Source organism: Ranitomeya imitator, chromosome 3 (genome assembly GCF_032444005.1).
Source record: "Ranitomeya imitator isolate aRanImi1 chromosome 3, aRanImi1.pri, whole genome shotgun sequence".
Classification (NCBI taxonomy): Eukaryota; Metazoa; Chordata; class Amphibia; order Anura; family Dendrobatidae; genus Ranitomeya; species Ranitomeya imitator.
Genome location: NC_091284.1, coordinates 35,003,148 through 35,024,790, shown reverse-complemented (window position 1 = coordinate 35,024,790; position 21,643 = coordinate 35,003,148). Strand labels below are relative to the sequence as shown.

General features: G+C 41.8%; 1 protein-coding gene across 3 annotated transcripts in view; it reads left to right on the top strand.

Moving 5' to 3' along the window:
• The first annotated feature begins 483 nt into the window (after positions 1 to 483).
• Positions 484 to 21,643, top strand: part of KCNJ15 (potassium inwardly rectifying channel subfamily J member 15) — a 190,086-nt gene continuing 168,926 nt past the window's right edge. The window contains exon 1 of one of the 3 annotated variants that reach the window (XM_069760746.1): positions 484 to 814. In XM_069760746.1, coding sequence (XP_069616847.1) covers positions 630 to 814 — 185 coding nt within the window. In that variant the 5' untranslated portion in view covers positions 484 to 629. Of the gene's footprint in view, positions 985 to 21,643 lie in introns of all 3 variants that reach the window. The other 2 variants (XM_069760748.1, XR_011319754.1) reach the window with 2 other exon arrangements.

The following is a 21,643-nucleotide window of genomic DNA, read 5'->3' as shown; positions in this document are numbered from 1 at the left end:
GCCATGGAGAATTTATGAAGGGGGCAATCAGGCCCAGGACCCTCCTGTCTTGTAGTGATGTGTCGTTCGTGAACGATCTGGTACAAAGAGCCGGCTCCCTGCTGTGAACGATGGAACTGAATTCTCTGACTGGCTCTCACTGGGTGTAAAATTTTGGGGATCGGCGGATGTAACTCCGCCCACCTGACCCAAACTCCGCCCATTCACCAATTTAATTAGCTGACTGCAATTAGGCGGGGTTTCGGCCACATTCACGTCATTTTAAATATGTGTTCACATATTGTGAACATCTATTTAATAGGGATCCATTTAGGATCCAAAAGAGTTCTTGGTGAGCAGAGACGAGAGAGCCAAAAAGAGCCGGACTGCCCATCACTACTGTCTTGGAGTTGGTTTTGAGTTGGGGCAAAACAGTAAAAAAGAAGAAATCTCCTCCTTTCTGTAAAGCCTTTGCATTCTTACTAGTAATGTGATCACTTTTTCGTAACTTCTTGAGTCATTTTTATAAGTTTAATTCGAGACGTGGCAACTTTTTCACACTTCTGCAAAACCAGTCGTTGCCAAACTTCAGCCGGTGTAACGCCTGACTGCGATCTTTGCTTTTGTACTCATTAACCTGTAGCTACGATATGCTAAACACTGGCAATGAAAGGGTGGCAAACAAGAATCCACGATCACCCGAATTCCTCGCGAGTCCAACCGTTTCCTTCGAGTCAGGTGTGTGTCTCAGCATTTGGACTGACTGCCGAGGAGCGTGGATGTCCTATGCCATAGGGACATGTCCTGGGTTGGAGATTTCCTTTAAGACCTGCTGGTGAGTGACATCACTAGAAGTCTCAGATTCCTCTGCCCTGCTCTGCACTTCATAGCATCAGGTGCTGGCTGACTTGAGCTGACTTGTTCCTGGGTGTCTGAGAACTGTTTGCTAAGAAGCTGTAGCTGAGGACATGGCTTAAGGACTGTGTACACTGGACTCTTCGCCAGGTAAGAAGCTGCAGACATTCTGGAATCTCAGATGATAGAGTTAATACCTGGAGAGGACATTGCACCCTCACAACACAATGTTAACAACCTTACAAATAAGATTGTAGCACCCAGCAAAGTTCCAGATGTAGCACTGGTGGCATGGAGTTTGTTTACCTTCAGGTCTACGAAAAAGCAGGCGCGCCAGGTGACAAACTCCGCTCTGACATAGGGATCCCAGCATTGTTCTTCACTTTCTTATATTGCTACATTTTCTTATGGTACATTAGACATCAAAAAGTATTAGTGGAGAAAGCAGGGTGATCACTGATCACCAAAACCAAAAAGTCTGGGGTAGCAGTCACCCAGCGTGAAAAGGCAAAAATGACTTGAGTGGGGTCAATATCTTTGCAAATTTGACTTTCAGGAACCTGGAAAAGGTTGGTGTGACTCTGTCAAGGTATATTCACACACGGCACAGCCCTACCGTGTAGTTGAACTTTCACTAAAAAAAAAAAGACTTTTTAAAAAACTTTTTGCAAACTTTTCACGCATTCACATTTTTGTAGCATTCTTTTTCTTGGTATTTGCTGCAAAAACGACAACATTTACTGTAATTCGGAATATCGTGGTCGAGAAGGTAGAGTGCGCCGACATTAGACCGTGTTTACACTCAATTAGGACTTTCTTAGTTATTAGGGAAGGTTGTTGTTCAGTTTCCTTCTCCTTTTAACCACATCCTGGCACATTATTACCGCGCACGCTGTACTATCAATCATTTTGCAAGGACTGTGCTGACAACGTTCCATCGCCCATGTTTATTGTTATTCACACGTACATTATTTTCCTGCCTAATAGAGAATCCTAAGCAAAGATGCATCAAAAAATGCCATCAATCTCTATACGTTGTCGAAAAATAGCACCAAAAGTGTGAAAAAAGCCACACAAAAACACACTGTTTGGAGCACATTTAATAATTTCCTATTGACTTACACCTACATGCGTGAACTCAATTTAAAAAAAAAAAAAAATTCCTAAAAGTCTATAAAAAATAGTTTTTTTTTAGTTAACTGCAAAAGCCAGCCAAAATTGCTGAACATTGTGAATTATCATCGGCTGCCTCTACAATTTCGACCAATGACCGACTGGGGAATGCTCGATTTCATTTAAAGGACTGATTTGGGCGTGTTGGATTTCTTCACCCGTCTGTAAGCACAGACTATATCATTGGAGGAAAAATTTGACACGACCGATGCATTCTGAGATTTTTTTTTTCTGCAGACAAACAACCATTCGTCCGTCCATAGTTGTGTTGTATATGGAGGACTTTAAAGCTATTGACAACCCAGATGTGACTGCAGGTAGCCCTCCGGGACCTCTCATAGGGGTCCAGAAACAGCTCCCAGAGTCAAAAATAGAATTTATTTTTATTCTGCAGGGTCACCATGTCACAAGCAGGCACAAGGATAGCTAAAGTAGGTCAGAAGACCTCTGCAAACAACTCGCTATATCTCAACTTCCTGGAATTTTGGGAGAGTCATATTGATAATCTTTGCTTCTTCGGTTAGCTACACTCACACCTGAATTTTTAGGCTACGAGTGTAGCTTGCCACAGACATTTGTTTCTATATACACGACCGATTGTCCGACTGATAACACTGCGAACACTAAAAACCAAAAATAACCAGTACGGAGAAAAATAGAAAACAAAAATACCCCCATAAATAAGTACAAGCAACTAGTAATTTTTTTTCTTACAATCAACCATTGGCCAAAAAAAAATTCCGACATGACAGATCCAAATGTCAACGGACGTGTCTTAGCTTATATGAAGGAACATGACTAATTTATGGCCAAGAATTGGGTACAAAGGTCGACATGATGCAATACAGGCAGAATACTGTTTATATAATGTAATAGCCAGGATTTTAGATTGCTTTAATATTTTTTTTTAGGTAGAAATGTTAGTGAAATTATAAAACCCTTTGATTTGTGAGAGTGGGAAAAATCAATAATACATGTATAAGCTCCGGATTGGGGTTGGGAACGCAAACATCTTAATCCATTCACCTAGACTCATCCCTAGGCAGTAGACTTTGTCTCCTTCGTTTACCTGATTGCTATCAGTGTTTACAGTGTTTAGTATTTTAGTGTTTGTTGGGTTGATGTGTTTTTTGTTTTTTTAAGAGACTCCATGAAATATTTTTTTTTCTTTCCGAGGATGTGAAGAAGGCAGTGCTCTGCAACTGTTATCAAAGTCCCAAACCTAAAGTGAGGAGTCACCAATTGGAGATATAATTTGATGGCCATTTGACTGTTAAAATATCCATACCTCATCACTGGCTGCTCACCCTCATGCATGTCCACAGGGTCCGGGCCTGTGTACACGAGTTTTTAGTGATCAATATTCCCCTCCCAGACATCTCTGACAGTTGCTTATCTTCCTTACAGACAAAAGTTTCAGCCCTTGGAATGTAACATGTCCAAACCTTCCTTCTCCAGCCTTGTCTGTTGGCAGAGACTTGGGAAGCCCACATAGACTTAAAATGTTTGTCCAATCTTGTCATAATTGGCAAAATCAGTTAAGTTTGCTTTGATGTGGACACTTAGACATGGTTGGATCTGGTCCATTTTGTATGAGTATATGCTATTTCCACAACTAGACATGTATTGGTGGGACATGTTATCTACAAAGCTTTGTGCTAGTCTAGACTTTCTAGTACTGTCAGTGCCACAATCTCCTCCAAGCCACTCCAATCCCTTCAGATCCCATATTCCGCACTTTTGGTTTTCTTGGTTGACCTTCTCAAGAAGAAGTTTTTTTTTAGTAGGTTCACATCAATCATGGTGGATGGTGTCAACTATCAGCTCCTTTCTATCTGTCTGAATCCACCGTGCAGATTATTATCAGATTTGTTTCCTTTTATGTGGTCGTTATCCAGTTGGAAGCTACTGTAGATGTGGCCTTCACAAAGTCTCGTATTTACCAGTGTGACGATAGATTGTGTCTGTATGTTCCAGTGATCAAGACTAATTGATGGGTAGCTTCTAGGAATAATGCCTTGGATATCTGGGGTAAACCCTTTACCTGACTGCCTATGACTTAACTGGATGCTATATCTAATGAAGGGCTTTATATCAGTGGTGTCCTAAGGCCTAGACCACGGTGGTATTTGCAAAAGGTTTTAGATTAGTGATCAACATTTCCGATTGTAACAGCATCCCTATAAATTAATTTTGTGATGAATCTTTCCGGCATTGCAAGTTATCAACATCCATAAATATGAACAAGATAAAAAGAAACTTGAGATTGGGAAGACAGAAAAATATGAAACAGATTTAAGATGGATGAGCAGGAGGGATTACGAATACTACATATTTATATACAATAAATTAGCACTCCCCTTATATACAAAGATAGCATTAGTACAGGTGCTATGCCCCCAGGGGCCGGGTGTGACCCTCCTATGTAGTAGGAGGCCTACAGTACATAGTGAGAACTGGATATAGAAGTTTTTACAATTTGCAGTTTGGCACAACTCGGTTGCAGTGTGCACACTTCTTACCTGACCTTTAGGGATGCATATACCTTGCCTAGCCAAGCATGTATATTAGGGGAGGTTGAAGGGAAGATAAAATAGCTATCAGCCATGGGTTTTGAATGGGGCAGGGCATGGGACACCTACCGATCATCAAGTGTTAATAGGTTTCCAATATTAAAGTTTCAGAGGCCCCGTTTAATGCCCGTATCATACTCCACCTCCTCACTTTTGTCTAGAGTGTCCCTTTAAATTTCGTGTTAATCTCTGCTACATATGTACTCCTTTGAATTAATTTTCGGGTATGTGCAAACGTTGAGTGTTTGGATGTAAAAATGTATGCACCATATCTGCATCTCTTCGCGCTGAAAAAGGAGCCTGCAAAAATTTGTGTCTTTGCCTCATTTTCAATGCAGTTTTGCACAGCAATCAATGCTATAGAGATAGATATAGACATATAAATGCACAACTCCCCAACAAATGTATAAAATTTCCCCCTTTTGTTGCTTATTGGACAGCTTTTTATGATTAAAAAAAATAAATTAAACGACTTGGGGTCTTCCCCATTTTCTGCAAACAGCAAAGGTAAAGCAGACAGCCACAGGCTTATATTATCAGGCTGTGAAGGTCCCTGTTTATTGGGCCCTTCCTAGCCTATAAATACCAGTCCCACAGCTGCGACAGAAGTGGCACAGCACACACGACACATTAGATGCTCCAAGTCTGGCACTTTACCTTCACTCTTCCCAATTGTCCTGGTTTTGTGGTAATCGGGCTAAGGGGTTGATGTCAGCTATGATTTGTCAAAAAAGATACAAAAAAACACAGTAAATCCGCAATCATTTTTAAATCTGTATTTTTATAGTGCTTTTAACTGACTTAATTAAAGTTAATTTTTTCAGCGTTTTTTTCACCCATTAACAAGTTAACATGCTGCACCAAATCAGCAAGTCACAAATAAGCAACGTGTGCCCGAGACTTCAGGGTTCACGTTCACTTTGCTGGATTCCGGAATCCCTCCAGGTTTTGTGACAAATCCGCGTTGTAATAACTCATCCCGCTGATCCCGCTCGGCTGCGCTCGCTGTTTACCAGCACAAAGGTTACAATTTACAGTCGCTTTCTCTTTTATGAGATGGTGAATCGTCTTAAGTGTTCACACAACAAGCACTCCTTGAACTCTGCTTACTGCAAACAACGAGAAAGTTACTTCTTCGGAAGTAAAAATATCCGGAATAAAGTACCAGATCGTACTAGGTAAGGCTGGAAAATGACGCACTGGCCGACCTCATGATCTCGCTGTCCATAATAATACATACATGCCAAAAACACATCACCAATTTTCTAAAGTAAATATATTTCTAGAGGTGCTATTGACGTGAAATTCAGGCAAATAAATCATCCATAGATGTCAATAAATGATGTGTAATAATTTGAAATGACACAGGGAATAAGTATTGAACACACTTACTGAAATTTATTTAACACTTCGTACAAAACCCTTTGCTGGTGATGACACATTCAAGGCGCCTCCTGTATGGAGAAACTAGTCACAGGCATTGCTCAGGTGTGATTTTGGCCCATTCTTCCACACAAACACTCTTCACATCCTGAAGGTGACATGGGCTCCTTGTATGAACGCTGAGCTTTAGTTTCTTCCATACATTTTTTTATTGGATTCAGGTCCAGTGATTGTCTCGGCCATTCGAGCAGTTTATTTTCTTTCTCTGAAACCAATTGAGAGTTTCCTTGGTTGTGTTTGTGATCATTGTCTTGCTGATATGTCCACCCTCGTTTCATCTTAATCATTTTGGTAGATGGCAGCAGATTCTTAGCAAGAATGTCTCAGTATACTTCTCCTTTCATTCTTCCTTCAATAACATCCAGTTGGCCAGTGCCATATGCTGAAAAACTGCCCCACACCCTGTGATGTTCACACTTCCAAACTTCACTGTCGGTATGGTGTATTTGGGGTGATATGCAGTGCCTTTTGGCCTCCAAACATGGTGCATATTATGGCATTCAAACAGTTCCATTTTATCTCATCTGACCAGACTATATTACAGCATTTCACAGGCTTGTCTAAATGTTGTTGAACAAACAGTAAATGCGCTTGCTATGGATTTTTCTTTGCAGGAAACTGTTGGAGAAAGTAAATACAGGAGCACTACCTAAGTGCAATAAAAGATGTGGAAAGATAGATATATGGGTGATATATATGTGCTCACCTGGAAGCGTAGTGCAGTAGGCATGAGACTTGATTGTGTTTAGCATGTGAATGGGATCCTCCACTGAGGTATGCCGCCCATCTGTTATGCGTGGAGCTGTGCTCCTCCTGGCAAGGCCACAGGTCCAAGTGGTAGTATAGGGATAAAATCATTTCTGAAGGTGCTTCCGTTTAATGGTTTGATCCCAGTTTGACGTCCAATTTGATCTCCAGCTGAATAACCGGACTGGTGGGAACACTATTGCTATGTACAGAAGTTTTGTTTAATCTCAAAGGTTATAAATAAGAAAAAAAAATAACATGTCAATTAAAGGGTTTGCTAAAAATAACTAGTGTCATAAAAAACTGGAGACATGTAGTGTAATTACACAACGCGTTTCTGCTCACAAAGGGCCTTCATCAGGTAAATAAATTTGTATGACTAGTGGGAGAATTTATATATGTCTCTCCATTTTAATGTGGGTGTGGTTTCTCCCTTGGAACTTCCCCTCTTTGCTATGTTTCTATAATCAATATTAACAAACACATGGGTCCCAGTCCGAGAGGGGAGGGGGGGAAACCCAAGAGTCAAAATTTACCATAATACCAATACTTAGGTGTCAGAATGAAAATGCATTCAAAATCATTTGATTTACAAAAGTACAGTGCAAGAATTTATAAATCAAATGATTTCGAAACCCATGTGCTTAATATTGATTAGAAATTATTGATTCTGTACATAGCAATAGTGTTTCCACTAGTCTGGTTATTTAGCTGGAGATCAAATTGGACATCAAACAGGGATCAAACCAGGTTGAGTTAATTACTTACAGCTTTCTTTAAAACAATTGTGCCTGCTGTTTGCAGGTCTTTCTGTAGCTATCCACAGGTGTTCCTAGGCTCTTGGCAACTCTTCTGATAATTGTTTTAACTCCTCTGTCTGAAATCTTGTGGGGATCGCCTGGTTGTGGATGGTTTATGGTGAAATTATGTTCATTCCTCTTCCGGATTATGGTCTCAACAGTGCTCACTGGAGCCTTCAAGTTGTTAAGAAATTCCTCTGTATCAGTATGTTTTGCAACAATGAGGTTGCAAAAGTCTTGAGACAGCTCACTGGTTTTACTCATTTAATCAGCTGATGTTATTTTTCACTAAGTGGCAGGATTGCTTTCTAACTACTGATATATTTTACTGATTAGATTTTTCCAATTTTCTGTGACAGTAAAGGTACCTTCACACATAACGATATTGTTAACGATATCGTTGCTTTTTGTGACGTAGCAACGATATCGTTAATAAAATCGTTATGTGTGACAGCGACCAATGATCAGGCCCCTGCTGGGAGATCGTTGGTCGCTGAAGAAAGTCCAGAACTTTATTTCGTCGCTGGATCTCCCGTGGACATCGCTGGATCGGCGTGTGTGACACCGATCCAGCGATGTCTTCACTGGTAACCAGGGTAAACATCGGGTAACTAAGCGCAGGGCCGCGCTTAGTAACCCGATGTTTACCGTGGTTACCATCCTAAAAGTAAAAAAAACAAACAGTACATACTTACCTTCCGCTGTCTGTCCTCCAGCGCTGTGCTCTGCACTCCTCCTGTACTGGCTGTGAGCGTCGGTCAGCCGGAAAGCAGAGCGGTGACGTCACCGCTCTGCTTTCCGGCCGCTGTGCTCACACAGACAGTACAGGAGGAGTGCAGAGCACAGCGCTGGAGGACAGACAGCGTTAGGTAAGTATGTACTGTTTGTTTTTTTTTACTTTTAGGATGGTAACCAGGGTAAACATCGGGTTACTAAGCGCGGCCCTGCGCTTAGTTACCCGATGTTTACCCTGGTTACCGGAATCGTTGGTCGCTGGAGAGCTGTCTGTGTGACAGCTCTCCAGTGACCAAACAGCGACGCTGCAGCGATCCGGATCGTTGTCGGTATCGCTGCAGCGTCGCTTAATGTGAAGGGGCCTTAATGCAGTTTTAATGTTCTTGAGGAATGATTCTTAGTAAATCATGGTGAAGTCTTTATCGTTTTTAAAGTTATATGCTTTTTTTGGTTGGCACCTGTTCACACTAGCTTGGATGTGCAGTTCATTTTCTCTATTTGTATCAAAGCCTTTTTTGGACATGTGCACTCCCACTCCCATCAGCCACAGGTAATTTTAAGTAGTTAGCTGGTCCATTCCTGCCCCATAAATTGTAGGCTTTTTTTGGCCAGGAGAGGTGACATATCAGGACAGGGACCCAACTTTTGAAGGATGCCTTGACTTGGCAGTGAGCTCACATATATTGGCCAATCTATGCACTAAGTACATTCTTTTTGACTGTATTTTTCATAGCAATGTTGCAGATGAATATTTGATATAGATTCCACATTGTAATCAAATCGCAAACCTGAGGTGAATCATAGAAAAGACGAGGGAGCACCGAAGAAGCTCTACCTATGCTTCTTTGATTAAACCTAGGCTTTTGATTGTGCTGAGCATGATGAGCCTTGCAAAGCACCGATTAAAGTAGGAGTGCAGGCACATTTGAGTTATCAGGTTACTTTGTGACAATCAAGATGCAACAGTTCAAACCACCTAGGGAGACAAAGAATGGTTCCAGATCAAAAAGGGCACAAGATAAGGATGTATCCTCTCTCCTTTTTCTTTTCAACCTCTATGCAAATGTAGGAGTGGTGGAGCTGATGGTCTGCTCCCTGACACTCTAAGGGTACCGTCACACATAACGATATCGTTAACGATATCGTTGCTTTTTGTGACGTAGCAACGATATCGTTAACTAAATCGTTATGTGTGACAGCGACCATTGATCAGGCCCCTGCTAGGAGATCGTTGGTCGCTGGGGAAAGTCCAGCACTTTATTTTGTCGCTGGATCTCCCGCTGACATCGTTGAATCGGCGTGTGTGACGCTGATCCAGCGATGTCTTCACTGGTAACCAGGGTAAACATCGGGTTACTAGGCTCAGGGCCGCGCTTAGTAACCCGATGTTTACCCTGGTTACCGTTGTAAATGTAAAAAAAAAAACACTACATACTTACATTCCCGGTGTCTGGTCATGTCCCCCGCCGTCAGCTTCCCGCACTGACTGGTGAGCGCCGGCCAGCCGTAAAGTACAGCACAGCGGTGACGTCACCGCTGTACTTTACGGCCGGCGCTCAGTCAGTGCGGGAAGCTGAAGGCGAGGGACATGACCAGACACCGGGAATGTAAGTATGTAGTGTTTTTTTTTTTTTACATTTACAACGGTAACCAGGGTAAACATCGGGTTACTAAGCGCGGCCCTGCGCTTAGTAACCCGATGTTTACCCTGGTTACCAGGGACTTCGGGATCATTGGTCGCTGGAGAGCTGTCTGTGTGACAGCTCTCCAGCGACCAAACAGCGACGCTGCAGCGATCCATCGTTGTCGGTATCGCTGCAGTGTCGCTTAGTGTGACGGTACCTTAAGGGGTTAAATGTATTTATATTCTGGCATGTTGTCAAGGGTAATATCTACTGGGGCTGCACTCTAGCCTAATAGGCTGCTTGGACAAATTGGTCCTAATACTCGGGGCAGTGGATTGCCAAAAAATACCTTTCCGTGTGATTCCGTCTACCGGTCTGGGAACCTCGACATGGACGTTATGGCCCTCGGGCTCACTCAGCCTGTGAAGCTACAGGGAAAGATGGACTCAAACTCTAAGGCTGGGGTCACATTGCGTTTCGGGTGTCCGTTTAACGAACTACGTTACACCGCTACATAACGCTGTGTAACGTAGTCCGTTAACGCCGCCATTGCTAGTAATGGCGAACGCATCGCTAGCGCACGCCCACATTGGGCGTGTGCCAACGATGTGCCGTCATTTGAGTGATGGACCCGAGACGCTGGCTGCAGCGTTTCCGGGTCTGTCACTGCTAGCGCAGATGGAGCTAGCAAAAGCTCCATCTGCGCTAGCGTGATGTAGCGCAGGCACTTGCGCTAGCAGCAGCCCGTTATCGTATGTGCTGAACGGGCTGCTGCTAACGCAATGTGACCCTAGCCTAAGAGGCAGGAGATGTTGCAATCTGGGTGCACTGCTAGTGGTGGAGAAGTATTCCTAGTGTTCGAGAAGACATCAAGAGGAACACACTACCCATAGCGAGAACCAGGGCTGAAGTTTTGTACAATACCTGTGGGAAAGACGACAACCCATTGGGCCTTATCCTATATGCCTGTTTTAAAGACTCCAAATAAAAGTTTGATTGTTTTTACGAATCCTGTGTCCTCTGGATTGATTGCTGCCAATGTTCCAGAAGAAGAAAACCTGTAGTCAATGGAGGTTCATGGAACAGAAGTAACTCTGATGCACCCCTCACACAGCAGCACATCGGGAGGTGGACACGTGTTGTCTGTAGAGTGCCAGAATGAGTGGCAGCAGCAGCTCACCCACAACTACATCACTTGGGCACTTTACACAAAAGTAATCACGAGGGAGCTGGACTTTATTGATTATTCAAGTTTTGTGGTGAAAATAAGGAGAAGAACCATTAGTAATTTGAGATATGCAGATGATATAACCCTGATTGCAGAGAGAGAGAAGGAACTGAAGAAGTTGATCCTGAAGTTGGTGGGAGAAACTTAGAAAATTGGGTTTTACTTGAACATCAAGAAAACCAAAATCCTGACGAGTGCCGAAGAGGAAATCCACATAGCGATCAATGATGAAGAAATAGCAGTGGAGGCAACTTTGTATTTCTTGGATCCCTCATTAATCACATTAGTCGTACAACAGCAGAGATCAAGCGTTTATTAGCACTGGGGGTTTGGGTGTTGTGGTCATCCATGGTGAGCATGGACCAAATATGGGAGTGCAAGGACAGCTCAGTTACCATCAAATAAAAACTGATTAAGACAATTGACTTCCTAATTTCAACATATGGCTGTGAGATGAGGACACAGAAGGAAAATTGATAATTTTGAGCTATGGTGCTGGAGAAGACTTCTTATAATCCCATGGACAGCTAAGATATCGAGCAAAGATGGTCTTGACCATATAAGAGATACCCTGGAAGGCAAGATCATCAGACAGCTGACTTATTTTGCAAGTGTGGTGAGGGTGAAATTACTAGAAATGGAGATGCTACTCGGAATAGTCAGTAGTAAAAGGAAATCGGGAAGACCGAAGGCCTGTTGGCCAGATACCATTAAAAATTACTCGAAAGAACATCAAGCATCTGAAAGAAGCTGTAAAATACAAGCAAGGCAAGAAATGGCCTACAGGGGTCCGACATGATTGAACAGATCGAATCTGTATCTATCTATCTATCTATCTATCTATCTATCTATCTATCTATCTATCTATCTATCTATCTATCTATCTATCTATCAATCTTTAGGAAATCCACCACATTAGTCCTTCCAGCTTTCTGCCCGGCCAGCACTAAAACTAAGTGTATTCTGTTCATGGGTAATTTATTAACGCAGAACCAGTCTAATGTTATGTAACTTGAGGAAAGGATTAGTCTTGTCTGAGAGGGAAGAACTCAACCTTGTAGAAATGTACGCTCTACAATTATATTGCATTTCTAAAATATGTTTATTTACTGGAACGCGTCTGTATATATAACATGGACTGTGTAGCCATCGTGGCCCCTGTGCCAAGCGTCGGATGGTTCAAGTGACTATTTCGTGGCCGTGCGTGCATATTCTCCACCATCGATCCATTCCAACTGGAGATTTAGGACCCCTTTACCTTATGATTGATGGGCCCCCCAGTGATCAGAAATGTATCACCAGTCATGTGATTGTGGCACAACCCTTTTAGCCTAGTGACCGATCAGATGAAGATCTGATTGCTGGGACTTGTAGTTCCACTACAGCTTCACACCCCGGCCTCTCTGGTGTAAGCTGAATTCTCCGTCTTGACAGCTGGAATAAGGCAGCTTCCCTGACAAAGTGCTGTTTCCTGTTGTTCCTTCATCCACCATGTAAATAGAACCGCCAGACTGTGTTCATTGGCCTCAAGTAGACGCGACTTCTTTGAAGTAACAGACTTTTCTCCTAGAACTCGGCCAATAAAAGCATATTCTGTATTATTGACCCTGAGACCAGAGAATCGCATACTACGTAAATGATTTTGCTTTCATTCTTTTTTTTTTCTTTTCTGATTATTAAAATCTTCCTGCTTGTGATTTTTCTTTCATTTTCCAATTTAACGATTGTATTTAATGCTGCTCCAACCCAACTTAGGTAATATATCCTAAAAGCAACACTTAAAGGCAAAACTGCTAGGCCCCATTTATCAGAACTGTCTTTGTTGCCCGTAGTAACCAATTAGAAGTCAGCTTTCATTTCATAAACTGCTCCTGTAAAATGAAAGCTATGCTGTAATTGGTTGCTATGGGCAACTAACAAAGTTTTACAGCGTTAGACAGTTTCCACAGAGTCTACAGGTTTTTTTATGAATGACATCATCACTGTCATGGGGGGTTGTCATCCCCTATACATAGGATAGGGGATAACTTACTGATCGCTATGGGTCCGACCACTTGGAGCGCCAGCAATCTCGAGATCATTTTAGGAACCCTGAAAATGAGGTTCTGCAGCCCTACTATGAAATCAGGAATACAACTGAGATGCACAGACTCCATTCATTGTCTAACGGACTACCGAGTACACCGCTGGGTTATTCCAGCAGTCCCATAGACCATGAATGGGGGATGAGGTTGCACAGCCCTGTTCTTGGGGGTTCCAGATTCATGACTTCAGCATCATTCGGGGTCCCAGTGGTCAGACCCCCCAGGTTATCCTGTAACTTGATGTTTTAGGAATAACCCTTTAAGATGAAAAATCTCCTTATAAAGAGCCTCTGTGTATATGACCTGTTTTACGTTGGATTTCCAGACATCAGTTGTGTCGCACAGTTATTTTATGATCTGGCTTCAAATACTGAAGAATCTAATGTCTTGGAAAATCTATCTATCTATCTATCTGTTATCTATCAATTATATATCTATTATCTATCTATCTATTATCTATCTATCTATCTATCTGCTATCTATCTATCTATCTATCTATCTATCTATCTATCTGTTATCTATCATCTATCTATTATCTATCTATCATCTATCTATTATCTATCTATTATCTATCTATCATCTATCTATTATCTATCTATCATCTATCTATTATCTATCTATTATCTATCTATCATCTATCTATTATCTATCTATCATCTATCTATTATCTATCTATCTATCTATCTATCTATCTATCTATCTATCTATCTATCTATCTATCTATCTATCTATCTATTATCTATCTATTTATCATCTATCTATTATCTATCTATCTATCTATCTATCTATCTATCTATCTATCTATCTATCTATCTACAGTGGGGCAAAAAAGTATTTAGTCAGTCAGCAATAGTGCAAGTTCCACCACTTAAAAAGATGAGAGGCGTCTGTAATTTACATCATAGGTAGACCTCAACTATGGGAGACAAACTGAGAAAAAAAATCCAGAAAATCACATTGTCTGTTTTTTTAACATTTTATTTGCATATTATGGTGGAAAATAAGTATTTGGTCAGAAACAAAATTTAATCTCAATACTTTGTAATATATCCTTTGTTGGCAATGACAGAGGTCAAACGTTTTCTGTAAGTCTTCACAAGGTTGCCACACACTGTTGTTGGTATGTTGGCCCATTCCTCCATGCAGATCTCCTCTAGAGCAGTGATGTTTTTGGCTTTTCGCTTGGCAACACGGACTTTCAACTCCCTCCAAAGGTTTTCTATAGGGTTGAGATCTGGAGACTGGCTAGGCCACTCCAGGACCTTGAAATGCTTCTTACGAAGCCACTCCTTCGTTGCCCTGGCGGTGTGCTTTGGATCATTGTCATGTTGAAAGACCCAGCCACGTTTCATCTTCAATGCCCTTGCTGATGGAAGGAGGTTTGCACTCAAAATCTCACGATACATGGCCCCATCCATTCTTTCATGTACCCGGATCAGTCGTCCTGGCCCCTTTGCAGAGAAACAGCCCCAAAGCATGATGTTTCCACCACCATGCTTTACAGTAGGTATGGTGTTTGATGGATGCAACTCAGTATTCTTTTTCCTCCAAACACGACAAGTTGTGTTTCTACCAAACAGTTCCAGTTTGGTTTCATCAGACCATAGGACATTCTCCCAAAACTCCTCTGGATCATCCAAATGCTCTCTAGCAAACTTCAGACGGGCCCAGACATGTACTGGCTTAAGCAGTGGGACACGTCTGGCTCTGCAGGATCTGAGTCCATGGTGGCGTAGTGTGTTACTTATGGTAGGCCTTGTTACATTGGTCCCAGCTCTCTGCAGTTCATTCACTAGGTCCCCCCACGTGGTTCTGGGATTTTTGCTCACCGTTCTTGTGATCATTCTGACCCCACGGGGTGGGATTTTGCGTGGAGCCCCAGATCGAGGGAGATTATCAGTGGTCTTGTATGTCTTCCATTTTCTAATTATTGCTCCCACTGTTGATTTCTTCACTCCAAGCTGGTTGGCTATTGCAGATTCAGTCTTCCCAGCCTGGTGCAGGGCTACAATTTTGTTTCTGGTGTCCTTTGACAGCTCTTTGGTCTTCACCATAGTGGAGTTTGGAGTCAGACTGTTTGAGGGTGTGCACAGGTGTCTTTTTATACTGATAACAAGTTTAAACAGGTGCCATTACTATAGGTAATGAGTGGAGGAAAGAGAAGACTCTTAAAGAAGAAGTTACAGGTCTGTGAGAGCCAGAAATCTTGATTGTTTGTTTCTGACCAAATACTTATTTTCCACCATAATATGCAAATAAAATGTTAAAAAAACAGACAATGTGATTTTCTGGATTTTTTTTTCTCAGTTTTTCTCCCATAGTTGAGGTCTACTTTTGATGTAAATTACAGACGCCTCTCATCTTTTTAAGTGGTGGAACTTGCACTATTGCTGACTAAATACTTTTTTGCCCCACTGTATCTATTATCTATCTTCTATCTATTATCTATCTATCTATCTATCTATCTATCTATCTATCTATCTATCTATCTATTTATCATCTATCTATTATCTATCTATCTATCTATCATCTATCTATCTATCATCTATCTATTATCTATCTATCTATCTATCTATCTATCTATCTATTATCTATCTATCTATCAATCAATCTATTATTTATCTATTATCTATCTATCTATTTCAATCTATTATTTATCTATCTATCTATAATCTATCTATCATCTATGTATTAACTATCTACTATCTATCGATCGATCGATCTCTTTCTTTCCACAACTGATATATGGAAATAGGTGAAGGTTGTACCTTCTGACTGCCCAATAAAGTTATGGGTGCCAATAGCATTGTCATGCCAACTAACTGAAGATCCCCATGCCTGCCATGTTTGTACACCTAACTGGAATTCATAGGGAGATTGGTCATTTTATTGTAGAAGAAATGAAATATTTCCAAGTTGAAGTCTCCAATAAAAAATGTGCACACGTTGCAGATTAGCCTTAGGAATTTCTGGTGCGGACTCTGCCTCTGCTGGCAGAAAACGCAGCTGCGGATTTGTCGCATTTTTTGTGTGATTCCGCAGCGTTTTTTGTGCATTTTTTTGCGGATTGCTGCATTTTTTACCCCTGCGGATTTCTATAATGGAATGGGCACAAAAACGCTGCAGATCCGCAAAAATGAAGTGACGTGCTACTTCTTTTAAACCGCAGCGTTTCCACAGCGGATATTCTGCAACGTGTGCACAGCTTTTTTTTTTCCTCATTGCTTTACATTGTACTGTAAATCAACTGCGGATCTGCAGCATTTCTGCACCGCAAAAAACGCTGTGGATCCGCAGAGAATCCACAACGTGTGCACATAGCCTAAAAGAAAATATTTAAAATATTCTATCTATCTATCTATCTATCTATCTATCTATCTATCTATCTATCTATCTATCTATCTATCTATCTATCTAGTTCATATCACCTCCCTTTTTCCAGAAAGTAAATAAAGTCTAAAAAAACAACATATTTTGTATTTCTCAATGTGTAATTGTTGGAATAAATAAAATATTGTAATATTTATTTCAAACACCAAAATGCATAAAAACAATCAAGCTAGCAGTATCGATGTATTTTGTTGACTTTGCCTCCAACAAAAATTAAATAGAAAAAAAACAACTGCAAATCGTATGGACCTCAAAATGATATTGATAAAAATGACAGCTGGAGAAACAACAGGCGCCCCTGATACAACTTTAGTGACCAAAAAATCTGAAGTTGTAGCTCTTGAAAGGAGGAGAAATCGAAAGCAAAGAGGAGCCCTCAGGGACTCTATCAGCCGAGTGCTCGCACAAGCCTGGAGCTGGACATGGCCTCATTGGAGGACACACACCTCTACATCCATGCCTTTTCTTGGGTAGATTCACACCCAGGTCTCCAGTGCTGCCAGGTGACTGAGCTACCTGAGACACATTGCTGCCCAAATAGACTTTTTTTGTTTTGGAGCTGAGACTGGCTGGCTCATATTTTCTGGGCTATCTCAGTGAAGGTGACATTCCCTTCAATGACACGTCTCTACTTAGTTTTATTCTCTTTATCAGTTTATCAGGAGCAATAAAGTTTACTTTCCAAATCCAAAGTCCTAGGGCAGATGGCGTACAGCATAGCGCTACATCGCAGACCGATCTGCACGGATAAGTTCATCACTATGCAGTAATTGCTGTCTCAAAAGTTCACCATGGAGGAATTGGAACAAGAGAAACCAGTCGGATGGGTGCAGGTTTTGAATAGCTTGGTGAAAAAAAAACCATGTGTTCTTGTTCAGTAGATTTGCTACAATGAGATTTGCATTCTGCTGCACAAAATCAGAAACTTTAGATGTTTTGTTTGTACTGAAGACAAGTGGTCTTGAAGGAGGAGAGGAACATGTAGAAAAACTCAAAATAACACTGCCTCCTGGTGCTAGGTCTGGATCATCCATGGCTCGCAACTGGAAGCTTTGTGGCAGGAGAACCCACTGTAGCTTCAGCTTGCATAAATTTGGCCTTCTGTCCTATGGCCAGAACTAGTGGTCCCTAATTTGTGGCATTACAGGGGCTACTACAATTCTATATGTTCTTAAAATCTGCGACTGGTTGATGAAATAAATAGTTGGTTGGGGACCACTGGTCTTCTCCATTGCTAAGGGCTGTCCTATGCCCCAAGTTTAGTCAATGGTTCCTCTTGAGTTTTTGTGATCCTCTCGAAATTGTTTACATCAGAGGTGTCAAACTGCATTCCTCGAGGGCTGCAAACAGGTCATGTTTTCAGGATTTCCTTGCATTGCACAGGTGATAATTTAATCACCTGCAGAGAATGATTCCAGCACCTTGTGCAATGCTAAGGAAATCTTGAAAACACGCATGGTTTGAGGCCCTCGAGGAATGCAGTTTGACACCCTTGGTTTACACCATACAAGTGATCAGATGATCAGCTCCATACGTATCCATACATCACTTATCCACACCAGGGACAGCAATTTACATTCAGCAGGTGGAAACCAACTAGAATCATCCATGCTTTCTCTAGTGGTTGTCCAAAATTTAATCACTTAAGGTACCTTCACACTGGCCAACTTAACAACGATATCGCTAGCGATCCGTGACGTTGCAGTGTCCTGGATAGCGATATCGTTGTGTTTGACACGCAGCAGCGATCAGGATCCTGCTGTGACATCGTTGGTCGGAGCAGAAAGTCCAGCACTTTATTTCGTCGCTGGATCTCCCACAGACATCGCTGAATCGGCGTGTGTGACCGCAGAGCCGCGCTTAGTAACCCGATGTTTACCCTGGTTACCAGCGTAAACGTAAAAAAAACAAAACACTACATACTTACATTCCGGTGTCTGTCCTCCGGCGCTCTGCTTCTCTGCACTAGCGCCGGCCGGCCGTAAAGCAGAGCACAGCGGTGACGTCACCGTTGTGCTTTCCGGCCGGCGCTTACACAGTGCAGAGAAGCAGAGCGCCGGAGGACAGACACTGGAATGTGAGTATGTAGTGTTTGTTTTTTTTTTACGTTTACGCTGGCAACCAGGGTACACATTGGGTTACTAAGCGCGGCCCTGCGCTTAGTAACCCGATGTTTACCCTGGTTACCAGGGAACTTCGCTGCAGCGATCGGGATCGTTGTCTAGATCGCTGCAGCGTCGCTAAATGTGACGGTACCTTGAGAATTGGCTAGGTACATTTTTTACGATTTGCCTACAAATCTTGTCCATCTTCTACTTTCTGCATCCCCTTTATCAGAATCCCCACCAAGAGGAAGCTGATAACATATGTTAGAACTATACTTAACTGACCGTGATTGGAAAACCTGTTTGCTTGGACAATATTTCTATGACTTACCGGTGCTGCCAGATGGTGCCAAACCCAATACTGATGTGTTCCTTTATGGTTTGTCTTTAGTGTGGGACGTATTGCATTGTATATCGTATGGTATATTAGCAATGTGTGGCACTGTTATGTTTCCACTGTAACTCAGCACTGGATTGGCGGTGTATGGTAGACTTTAATCTAATTACATCAATTAGCGGACCAATAGGGAAAAAATTGTCAATGATTCTGGGTTTGTTAAAAAGAGAAAATCAGTATCTGTTTGATTTAATGTGTGTTCTAAAATGGCTCTTGGGAAGAAAAAAAGGAAACGTGATTTATAAGCATTTTTTACATTTATAATTCTTAAAACCTTAGAACGGTTCACTGTAATATTAAAATAAAATAAGCTAATGGCCAGAAAGTTGATAAATTAAAACTAAAATAATAATAATTAAAAAAAACAACTACTCATTTGTTCACTGCAACGTTCCGGTGGTCCCTGCAGTGATGATATCACATACATCCTCCATGGATGGGCATGGGTAATCAATGGCCTCCTCGGTGATGCATGCAGGTTTCCTTGTTTTCTTTATTATACAATATTTACAGTTTTTAAATCCCGAACAACCCCTTAGAATAACATGGCTGCTTCCATTTTTTTTTAAAGAAAGCAGCTATGTTTTTCTAATCCTAGCATGTGCCTTTATTGTTATATATTTACAGAGATTAATGAATGGACGAGAAATATTTTGGTCATTTAAAGGGGTTTTCCCATGAACAAAAGTTCACTTTAATCAATAGATCTTGGAATAATATTAAATTTCATAATTGGATGTGATAAAATAAAATGTTCCTGTGCTGAGATAATCCTATAAATGTGTCCCTGCTGTGTACTGTGTAATGGCCGTGTCTGACCGTGCAGGAATATGGTCTGATCATACCACAGCTCCTGGGCAGGGGGGGGAAAGCAAAAGGAGAGTATACAGACAGGACAGCATGGGATCACAAATTATTCTTTCTAACATTGTTTAAAAGCAGGCAGGGAAATGTTTTACCTCACAGAAAGAATCAACTGCGATCCTTTATTGTAATGTATGTACACGTTTATAAGATTATCTCAGCACAGGAACATTTTTTTTAAGCACATCCAATTGTGGAAATTATTATTATTCCAAGATCTATTGATTAAAATGAAACTTTTTTTCATGGGAAAACCCCTTTAAACATGGCTAAGAAAAAGCAGTGGGAGTGCTTTTTAGAAGAGCATTGACATGCTGCATATTCTCTTTTTTTCTATGGCCCTGCTTAGATATTATTCAGCTTCATGTGTCCCACCCTGCCTAACCACAATAATGCGTTCTAGTCTTTTCTTACTTGCAATCATTTCAGAAATAATAATAATAATAATAATAATAATATCTGTAGTACACTTAACCTTCCTGGCCTGCCATTCACTTCAGCAAATTGATCGCGCGAATAGATATATCTGCCAGAAGCCATGTCATAGCATGGGACAGGAGCCATAGGACAGATTGACCTGAGTGACAAGTTCTGTGAGGGTGCACATTTTTTCTCTTAAAGTAAGGATTGAGACAAAGGCTAGGGCTAGGATTTCTGCTAGGGTTAGGGCTAAGAATGGGTCTAGGGTTAGAGCTCTGGCTAGGATTTGTGCTAGGTTTAGGGTTCGGATTGAGTCTAGGGTTAGGGCTTTGGCTAGGAATTGTGCTAGGGTTGGGGGCTAGGATTGGGTCTAGGATTTGGGCTGCGGCTAGGGTTAGGGATATGGCTAGGATTTGTGCAAAGGTTAGGGCTAGGAATGAGTCTAGGGTTAGAGCTGTGGCGAGGATTTGTGCTAGGTTTAGGGTTCGGACTGGGTCTAGGGGTTAGGGCTTGATAGGATTTGTGCTAGCGTTAGGGCTAGGATTGGGTCTAGGATTTAGGCTGCGGCTAGGGTTAGGGATTTGGCAGGATTTGAGCAAGGGCTAGGGCTAGGAATGGGTCTAGGGTTAGAGCTGTGGCTAGGAATTGTGCTAGGTTTAGGATTTGGATTGGGTCTAGGGTTAGGGCTTTGGCTAGGAATTGTGATGGGGTTAGGGCTAGGATTGGGTCTAGGATTTGGGCTGCGGTTAGGGATCTTGCTAGGATTTGTGCAAGGGTTAGGACTAGGAATGGGTCTATGGTTAGAGCTGTGGCTAAGATTTGTGCAAGGTTTAGGGCTAGAATTGGGTCTAGGGTTAGGGCTTTGGCTAGGAATTGTGCCAGGGTTAGGGCGAGGATTGGGTCTAGGATTTTGGCTGCGGTTAGGGATTTTGCTAGGATTTGTGCAAGGGTTAGGGCTAGGAATGGGTCTATGGTTAGAGCTGTGTTATGAATGGCAATTCAGTATCACAATGGACATGGAGGTCAGAGCACATACAGTGATCTGACAATAACCCAAAATAATAGAACGAGCTCTGAGACGTGGGAACTCTGCAGACCGCAATCCCTGATCCTCTCCAAACACAACTAGAGGCAGCCGTGGATTGCGCCTAACGCTACCTATGCAACTCGGCACAGCCTGAGAAACTAACTAGCCTGAAGATAGAAAAAATAAGCCTACCTTGCC